At 42.5% G+C, this 10,306-nt stretch overlaps 1 protein-coding gene across 1 annotated transcript; it reads left to right on the forward strand.

Moving 5' to 3' along the window:
- Nucleotides 1-837: 837 nt before the first annotated feature.
- NYX (nyctalopin) lies at nt 838-8,332 on the forward strand. Its single transcript, XM_083734876.1, has 3 exons — nt 838-1,288; nt 1,717-1,780; nt 6,415-8,332. Exons 2-3 carry the CDS (start codon nt 1,759-1,761, stop codon nt 7,815-7,817), a joined length of 1,425 nt encoding a protein of 474 aa, XP_083591002.1. The 5' UTR covers nt 838-1,288; nt 1,717-1,758; the 3' UTR covers nt 7,818-8,332.
- Nucleotides 8,333-10,306: the final 1,974 nt, after the last annotated feature.

Below are 10,306 nucleotides of genomic sequence, written 5' to 3' on the forward strand. Positions count from 1 at the left end.
GTCAAACAGGCTTCCCAGAACGGATTCTGTTCGAGTTCCAAGGTATGACCGTACAGCAAAGTGTGGATGGCGCAGTAGACCTTTAAAATAACCCCTTGGTTGCTTCTAAAGTTCTCCACTTGGCATAGAAAAAGACCATGTGGTTTGGTAAGTTAAAGATGGTTTACTTACAAATTCTTCAAGGGTCAGATTCATGTGCTTTTCCGTAGAGCAGTCAGAAAAGAAGCGGTAAGATTGGGGTTCCAAAGTCGTGAAAGTTCCTAAAGTATAGATACACAAGGATGGCTTGCTTAAGTCACATGGTCTAAGCTAGAGGTAGAGTTTGCATGATGGAATGGAAGAACAAAGGCTTTATCACCTTCCCAATGTGAGGGGAAGTAACCTAGCTAAACCTGGCAGGACAGCTTACTCTATGGTCTTAACCCTTTCATGCATTAATTAGGCTAAGCCTGAATATCCCCCAAATACTGGGTGCACATGCACCAAAAAGCACAAACATGCAAGTTAATGTTTCAACAACAGAACTTTGCCTTTTGCTCCACCTTCGCCCAATCTGGAAGGCATGCTGGGGCTGGGAGAGCAAATAAAGTCCAATTGCATGACTCTGCAGCTGATGGCCACAGTCTGCACGATGCAGCAGGTTGGTTGTGCAACTAGTGCATGCTAAGAGAACAGCATCTGGCACCAGAAATGTTTGTTACTTCAGCCCTGGTGGCTGGACAGCATTTTCCCCACTGCACCTGTGGGGGCATTGTTCAAAGACGGGGGGTGGGGAGAAACACATTTCTTGAGGTGGTTGCCTCACTTAGCCCAATGGTAGATCCAGTTCCACTGCTTTGTGTTGTGGTTCAGATTATGACAGGCAGTTGAGTTTTGAGACTTTCCCTTGATAGGAGAAGTCAGGTGTGTGCCTTCCTCAGTCACTGTGTATGCTAAAATCATAAGCTTGCCCTCAAACATAATTATATGCCTCTCCTTATGTAACTAGCACTGGGCGAGGGTTATTTTTCCTTTTGTAATGCTGGGGATGGCTGAGGGCCAGCTCCTGTCTGATTTTTGGGGGGTGTGAGGGGAATAAAAGCTGATGGATTTGTCAACAACCCAGAAGCTTTATGGAACAAGACAAACTCATCCGTCTCTGCTAATCCCCCCCTGATACAGAGGATTTTCCTGCCATTAAATGATAGATTTTGAGAGCAGAGAAAATGCTAGCCTTTCAGAGATGCTGCAACAGAGCTAACCGCAAGCTTCAGAAGAAAAAAGGACAACACAGACATCCCCCTGTCAGGTAAGGGAGGCAGGTAACCAGTCCTTTTTCTTCTTCACTTTGATTCTGTAGGTGTTGGTGGAGGAAAGTATCTGTGGCTGGTTACATACAGCCATACATTTTCATTATTTTCAGTCCACTTCATATTTCAGTGTGATGTATTATAAGACTGTTTGGGCAAGTAGGATCACAATCCAATGCACAATTTTTTGGGAGAAAGTCCCATTGAATTTAGAGGGAATCCAATTCACTCTGAAAATAAAGATGCAAAGGATTGGGTTGCTGGTTGGAAAGCTTTGTGGTAGAAACCAGCGGAAGGGAGATCAGTTATGCTTTCAGACAGAGGATGAAAAAAACATTATAAGCAGTACTTTTTAAAAAAGAAAGGCAAAGGACAATTGCAAATCAGAACTGTATGGCATAGTTCCCTGTTTTTGGTCTGCTTTTAGATTTTGGAGGACCTGAGATGCCACAAGCAACTAATCAGGGTAATGTTTGTCATCATTTTAAATGGTAAGTAGACTTTTCATTCCACAAAATTTTACAGCAATTTCTAAAGCTAGTAGTGTGTAGTTCTTTTATTTTGAAAGAGTTAATTTATCTTAAGCACCCACTGCAGGGAATTAATCAGTTTTCGGAGTCAGATTTTTCAGCATAAAGGTACAAGACTGGATCATTTGCCAATTATTACAACATCTGTGTCATTTTTCTGCTATGCTGCCCTTTTACTTCAGTCATATCTGGACACCAGCAATTCCCCTTTTGTTTAATCTATTATATTGATTAGTGTTTGTGGTTCTTTGAAGAGAAATATGGACCATGAACTCTGAGGAAATTGTATCCCTCTGTGGACTCTACTTAATTATGTATTAACTGTCTTTCTGTGTAAAGACAGTATGGCGGCTGTCCTTTAAGCTTATTCCTTTCTTTGGATACCTAAAATGGATACTTGCTACAAATGTCAAATTGACATTTGGGATTTGAAGAACTTTTCAGCATTTTGTGTGGCTTAATTTGTGACTTTGATTAGGGACAATTTTATGGAAAAGAAGAATACTGCCCATTCCCTGCTATACTGAGGCAAATTAGAATAAAGTGGGGATCCAGTTTACAGTGGGGGGGCATTATTTACCTCAGTTTAGTGCTCTTTTGACTTAGTTTATCCTTCCTTCTCTCGCATTGAATAGCTAAGCCCTTCAGGTAATGCATACTTAATTCTTGGTGACACAGTTTTGCGTTAATAATGCCTAAATAAACAGTAGACTAGAGCTGTGCAGATAGATGATTTTTGATGGTGGACTATTGCAATGTGGTCATTAAAGCTACACACAATACCTACACACAAGACACAGACTAGTGTTGATGACTTTTAGTTAAGGGGAAATGAACAGAGTTATGCAGCAGGCTTTATTTTACTGCAGCTGTAAGCCTTAATGTTACCATCCTTTATATTCCTAAGTACCAAAGATACATCTGTGTAGGAGAAAGGAGTGTTTATTACCATTTATTAACATACCGGTAAATGATGGTTGTTGCTGTTGCTGTTGTTGTTTTTAAATCCCTTTAAAATGTCCTCCCCTCCACCCCAAGTACTTGAATGATTATTCCTATTCCAACTTTTAAGGCAGGACTTATAGCAGGGATGGGGAGCCTATAGCTCTCTAAATGTTGTTGGACTACAACTCCCATCGTTTGCTGATCACTGGTGATGACTGATGGGAGTTGGAGTCCCAACAGCATCTGGAGCAAGGATGGGGACCCTTTTTAAGCGGCCATGGTGGGGGGGGCAGAGGCAAAAGTGTGCAGAGCACGAGTGGGTCTATGTTTAAAAAATAATATTTATTAATTTTCACAACTAACAAAAGACAAAAAAGGAAAAAAAAGTGGGTCTATGTTTCTCCTTCCCTGTGTGCCCCCGAAAATCTGCTTTGGAGGGTTGGCAGTCTCCCTCAAGCAGATATTGGGGGGGGGGGCACAGTGGGGAGAAGGGAAATCGGAAGTCTTGTTGCACAAGCTGATTTCCATTGTGCAAGCAGTTCGATATCATTAGGTGTTGTCCGCTCACTATTCAGTAAGCGTGTGTAGCATCCAAGCTTCACAGAGAGGACTTTTAGAAAGGCTACAAGCACACATTTATTAATTACATGTTGCTTTATAAATGTATTTTGTTCTGGGGGTAGTCCATTAGCAAGTTTCAAGCAGTACCTAGAATCCTAGACACGAAATGATTCTCAAACGACAAATCAGGACAGTCAGTTTGGACACATTTCCACCTCTCCAGATAGTCATTAAAAAGTCATTAAAAAGCATTGAGTGCAAGATGCTTTGTTAGGATTTGCCTGAGTGAATGTGACACATCACTGACACCTTGTTCAAGTACTTGATGGTTTCTGGAATGAATAATAATAGTGGTGTTCTAACTCATCCCCAGTGCTAGCGCAAGGGGACTTTCCTCTTCTTCTCCCTTGCACCCTCCCCAAATCTGGAGTATTGAGGGGAACCTTTGAACAGATTTAGCAGGGGCAGGAGTGGGGGAAGTCCTATTATGCTAGTTGTAAACTTTGCACTGATGGTGCCCTGCCATAGCACTATGTTGGATACAACCCAAGAACAGTGCGCTAGGTGTTGTATATATTTTTCTCTGTTTTTAAGCAAGATTGCATTCCTCGGATCACTCTGAACACCATATCCGAGAGATCCTAAGCATGCACACTTTAAAGCCCATTGGTCTTCTAGGAAAACAAAATACTTACATTCTATAAGACAAATTCAGCCCACCTCTGACCTGTGTTCATACAGTAAGCAGAGGATGAAATGAATGTCCTGGAGTAGCTTTTCAAATGTCAAACAGGCCTGGGCTTGTCTGCACTCTTGAGGCACTTTGCAAAATAGATCTGTGATGTTCGGTACATCTATCTCCACAGTGCATAAAGCACAAAGGATTTTAAAAATGGACACCTCCCCCCTGAAATATTGTTCACCGATGCTTAAATTATGTCACGGAGGCCTAAGGAGCCTGCAAGTTTGAGCAGAAGAACTTTGGGGGGAAAGGGAACTACTTAACCCTTTCAATCCTAATTGCTTTTCTGTTCGAAACTCCCCCCTCCCCAATCTTTCTCCACCTTAGAGAGAGAGAAAACACAGGGCCCAATATGTTTCACTTCAGAAGCAGGGAGCAATTTTGAACAGAAAAATAACTGAAGGAGCATGGGATCAAATTCTTCTGCTCAAACTCACAGCCTCCTGTAGCAGGTTGTGGTTGCATGTGTCAACCCACTTGATCACATGCGGTATCTGGTGTTTAAATATCAAATCTGGAATGTTCCACAGAGGAACACTGAAAACAGGAAGGTAAGGATGATGAAAGTTTAAGCGAAGTGGTTTTTAATAGTTCTGAAGTGTAAACGATACAAATAGAGTTGCTCCTTCTTATGTCATTGTGCTGGCATTACAGAGATCTCCAGAGAGTTCCTCATGGAGCCTCTTATAGTAACCTAAAGGAGACAAGATTCAGGTAGCTGTGTTGGTCTGACGCAATAAAAATAAATTAAAAAAAATAAAAAATTGTCCAGTCGGACCTTAGAGACATGCACATGAAAGCTTATACCCAGAACAAACTTAGTTGGTCTCTAAGGTGTTACTGGACAATTTTTTAATTTATTTCTAAAGGGGACAAAAACCAGTAGAAATACCTCCTTCACATTTTAGTAGAGAGAGGACAGCACTTTCTTCAAACGTGGGCACTGAACCAAAGGAATATTTCAAGCAAATCTCTTCTCATGGCTGTTTAAAAGTGGTCAATTGGATGAAGTTACATAAATATAATCTGGTCTTTGATGTGTAACCAACACACTGATCCCACAAATTAAGGGTCTGGGAGCAAAGGATGTTACCTGCAGGGCTTGTCCCACTGAGGGCAGAAGACAAAACTGTGAACTCGTTTTAATTAGACTTTGCACTTTTGTAGCTTGCTCTTCGAAGCCGAGTACATTTTTGGCCTAATACCACATGTTTGTGTTTGGTTGCGAAGAGTGCTACCTGCTAGCTTTTACTGCTTATACTCCATTAACTTGTGTTTAAAAAATTGTTTGCCCAATGTTTGAAAACGTGGAGCCCTGTGAGCAGATAAGCTGACACAAGGACCCTGTAATATTACAGTGACATTGATGCCTTTAAACTCTCAGCTGCCATGATGACATGATGGCTAACCTGCCCGCAGTGTGCACTTGAGAAGCTTCCCCTTTCACAACCAATAATTTCAGTTTCCCCTTCTCCCAATTGAGAGTCCTAGGCTTAGTTCCAGCTGCATCCTTTAAATACAGTTCACAGGAACAGGGAAAACTTACTGATGGGAAGAGGATGGGAAAATGCCTTCATTATGTAAATTGGGGGCAAGTCTCTCCCTCGAAAGGATCCCAAAGAAGAACTTATTGGATGTGATAGCGAAGCTTTCTCATGCCACATAATTTGAAGAGCTTATTGAGATTCTGCGAAAGTAAATCAGCTTCTTGAAACTTAATAGGTCCCTTCCACAGCTGGTGTTTCAGTCTCAGCAACTAGTCACTCAATTTACCTGAAAGACATACATTGGCTTCCAGACCATTTCCGGGCTCAATTCAGTGTTGGTGCTGACCTTTAAAGCCCTAAACGGCCTTGGCCCAGTATACCTGAAGGAGCTTCTACACCACCATCGTCCAGCCTGAGGTCCACCGCTGAGGGCCTTCTGACGGTTCCCTCACTGTGAGCAGTGAGGTTACAAGGAACCAGGCAAAGGGCCTTCTCGGTAGTGGCGCCTGCCCTGTGGAACGCCCTCCCATCAGATGTCAAGGAAATAAACAACTACCTGAAATTTAGAAGACATCTGAAGGCAACCCTGTTTAGGGAAGTTTTTAATGACTGATGTTTTAATGTATTTTTAATCTTTTGTTGGAAGCTGCCCAGAGTGGCTGGGGAAACCATGGGGTATAAATTATTAATTATTAATTAATTATTAATTATTAATTATTAATTATTAATTATTAATTATTAGTAGTAAGCAAGATCCATTCATTATATAAATATTGTGTTTTGATACTGTGAGTGTTTACTAATATCTGATTTCTCTCTTTCTCTCCCCCGCTTCCCTTGCTGGTACACTTCCTTGCCAGTCCTTCTCTGCATCCCCCCTGTTCACTGTGTGTGGGCCTGTGTCCGCTCCTGCCCCACCAGCTGTGTGTGCACTCAAGAGAGGAGTTGTGCCATTCTTTGCGACCGTGCTGGTTTCACACAGATCCCTAAAGAGTTTCCCTGTGAGGCGTACTCTATTAACCTGGATAAAAATAGCATCAAATTCCTTGCTGAGAGGGCATTTGGTACCCTCCCATCCCTCAGATCTCTCTCATTAAGCCACAACAACATATCCTTCATCACTCCTGGTGCTTTCAAAGGGCTAGCCAGCTTGACGGAACTAAAAATGGCCCACAATGAATACATTCAGTATTTGCACACAAGGACTTTCATTTCACTCAAGAGGCTCGTCAGACTGGACTTAGCGGACTGCAATCTTTTCAACATCCCAGACAGGATTTTTATAGAGCTTCCAGCCCTTCAGGAACTCTTTTGCTTTCAGAACAACTTCAAAAGGATTCCAGGAGCGATACGAGGGATGGAGAATTTGACCCATGTTTATCTGGAGAAAAACAAGATCGAAGCTGTGGCTTATAATTCTCTCTTGGGTCTGACCCAGCTGAAATATCTCAATCTGCAAGATAACAGAATAAACGTGATTCATGACAGAGCTTTTCAATACTGTCAGAAATTGGAGTATCTTTATTTAAATGACAATGTCCTCAGTGACCTCCCTGAGAACTGTTTTGACGGCCTAAGACGTCTCAACATGCTTAATCTTGGTGGCAATTTACTTCGAAATGTCTCTAATACATGGTTCCAGGACCAGTTAGAGCTGGAAGTTTTGTATTTGGACAGGAACAGGATTAGCCACATTGAGGAAGGGGCTTTTGAAAACCTCATAAGCTTGGTGTCTTTGCACTTGAACAGTAACAACCTAACCACCTTGCCTTTCTCAGTCTTCCAACCTGTCTACTTCCTAGGAAGGCTCTATCTTTTCAGGAACCCCTGGGAATGCGACTGCAGGATTGAGTGGCTGAAGGAATGGATGGAGAACTACAGACTTGTTAGGGATATTCCTTGTGCCTCCCCATCCTCTGTGGCTGGTCTTGACTTAACTGATGTTTCTTTCGAGAGAACGCCTGAAGGTTTTTGTCTTGACCCAGAGGAGTTAAATGCCACAACTTACAATCCTTTCGCAACCGCAGAACCACAATCTACCACAGAGAACAAGTTCAACAGCCTTATCTCTAAATTCCTGCTCCAGAAGGGCCTTTCGGAAGAAGTAGGAAACACCACAGAAGCTTTTGTCAACACAACCTTGTTAGATGGATTGACTAATGAGGCATCTTTAGGACTGGGGGAATGCAATATCAGATTAGTATGTTATCTAAATCTTTGGATATTGTTTAGAACTACTAGAAGTTCTATACCCTCTGTATAGTGTTTTGTACAGGATAGAATGTTAAGCTACCACCTTCAGACATAGATCAGGTACAAAAGGTCTCTGTGGTTTAGTGCATATTTAGACCTAGTGATCTACTTTGGGCCCATCTTTCAAAATAGGTTTAGGTTCACAGGGGCAGAACTCATTTATAAAGCGCTTTATAATTTTATAATCTGTCACACTTAGTGAGTGTGATTCCTGTCATTAGTCTCCCATAAGAGTGACTCTAAAGTCCCTCAGCTGCAGTAAAATTAATCCAAATTCACGCTGAATTGAAATAAGGTTGGCAGGAACATGACTGCTGTTCATATTTTATAATCAGACATAGCTCAATCAGGATGACAGAAAACAATATGTATGGTGATATGTACTGAAAAAATTAGATAAAAGACTTGCAGCTTTACTAAGGGATTTGGCAAGTCATTCTGGTGGTTCTTACATATAGGATGCTATTGTCATGGAACAAAAAAGGGTGATGGTGTTCTGCAGCTATTAAAAGGATCAGAAAAACATAGGGATCAGTTTCTCTGTATGAATCTCTTGGACCTGATGGGAACCTATTTAGCAAGACTAAAGCATAATGGGACGCAGGTGGCGCTGTGGGTAAATGCCTCAGCGCCTAGGGCTTGCCGATCGAAAGGTCGGCGGTTTGAATCCCCGCGGCGGGGTGCGCTCCCGTTGCTCAGTCCCAGCGCCTGCCAACCTAGCAGTTCGAAAGCACCCTCGGGTGCAAGTAGATAAATAGGGACCGCTTACCAGCGGGAAGGTAAACGGCGTTTCCGTGTGCGGCTCTGGCTTGCCAGAGCAGCGATGTCACGCTGGCCACGTGACCCGGAAGTGTCTCCGGACAGCGCTGGCCCCTGGCCTCTTGAGTGAGATGGGCGCACAACCCCAGAGTCTGGCAAAACTGGCCCCTACGGGCAGGGGTACCTTTACCTTTTAAAGCATAATAATCCAGATACTGGAGATGGGTTTTTCCCTTTTTCTGCCATGTTTTTTATAAACACACTTCACAAATATATATCCATGTTTAAACAAGACTTTTCACTTCCTCTGCTAGTCCCGATTCCTCTGCTTACTATGGGGAGAGCATTTCACCATTGCCACTGCACACTGTACTCGCCATGCCTGTGAGTCTGGCAGTGCTGAGAGAGAGGCCTAATAACTGCCACCGTCCCATTCCATTATCTTCAGGGGACAGCAATGGAAGCTCCTCTTAACAGCCATGATAGCTAAATGGAATTACTACTATTAAGTAGTGGGTTGACAAAGCAGACGACACAGAGATTCCTCCAAGTAGTTCTTTATAAGTAAGCTGGAACTGAACTGAACTGAACACAGCTCAGCCGGCCTGCTTTTATAGCCAGCCAGCTGTCACATTGTAACAACAACCACCCAGGGTTTCCCGCCTAAATTAAGTGACGTGGACCTGAGTGAAAACTATATACACAATACCCCTGGGTGGCCAGGGTGAGCACTTCAATACATAACAACTACTATATCAGATGCTAGGAAGTAAAAAACAACAACACGGGAGGAGCACCACACTCGTGTCCTAACTATAAACTGGCTAGCTTCTGTGGGAAAAAAGAATGCTGGATTAAATGGAGGCAATTGACTTTTACCAAGATGGAGCCACAAATGTAGTCCAAGTCAAGCTGCTCCTTTGCTCCCACAGCTGCTATCGCACCCATTTTTACAGAAGACCTACTTCTGTAAGGCCACAAATGTTGACACTGCCAAAATCATTTCTGCTTCCAAAGCTGACCTATCTCATTTGACTCAACATTAGCTGGAGTGCCATGGCCTGAATTGTTCTCCCCTCATGACAGCCACACTTCCCAGAAACAAGGGAAATAAAATTCTGGCAGCTTTACAAAGAAACGCTGCTAACATTCTTCTTCAAACAACACATAATGAACATACAGAACTCACAGTTGTGAGGTGTGCTGACCACCATTAATTTAGATGGGTTAAAAAAAGTATCTCTGAATTGACATATTGACAGCTTTTACCTGTGATAGCTAAACAATCTCTATGTTCAGACACAATATACTTCCAAAATACATGGGTATATTAGAGATAAAAAATAAGAGAAGGCCACCACCATCTTCATGCCCAGTTTTTGAACTCCCAGAGACATTTGACTGACTGCTTTTGGAAGCCAAATGTCTGAATACATGGCCTTCCCACAAGGGGTGTTGTTACATTCTGATGCAACAAGCATGACATGAATTAAAAATTTTAATTTCTCATAGTGATCTCTCCCAAAATTACATTTTCACTTCAATTAATTTTTTCAATCACATCCCACTCTGATTTTCCTACTAAGTAGTGTTACTTGTCACAATCTTTGTTTTTAAAATTGCTTTTGTCTCATTACATCCAGTCATTTCAGCTCTCCTTCAGACTTTGTCCACTGGGCTGTGGGTGAACTCAAGGGAGGGGGAGGGGAGGGGGCAAGCCCCTGACTCTTTGCAGGTGCT

Source organism: Podarcis gaigeae (genome assembly GCF_964106915.1).
Source record: "Podarcis gaigeae genome assembly, chromosome: 4".
Taxonomy (NCBI): domain Eukaryota; kingdom Metazoa; phylum Chordata; class Lepidosauria; order Squamata; family Lacertidae; genus Podarcis; species Podarcis gaigeae.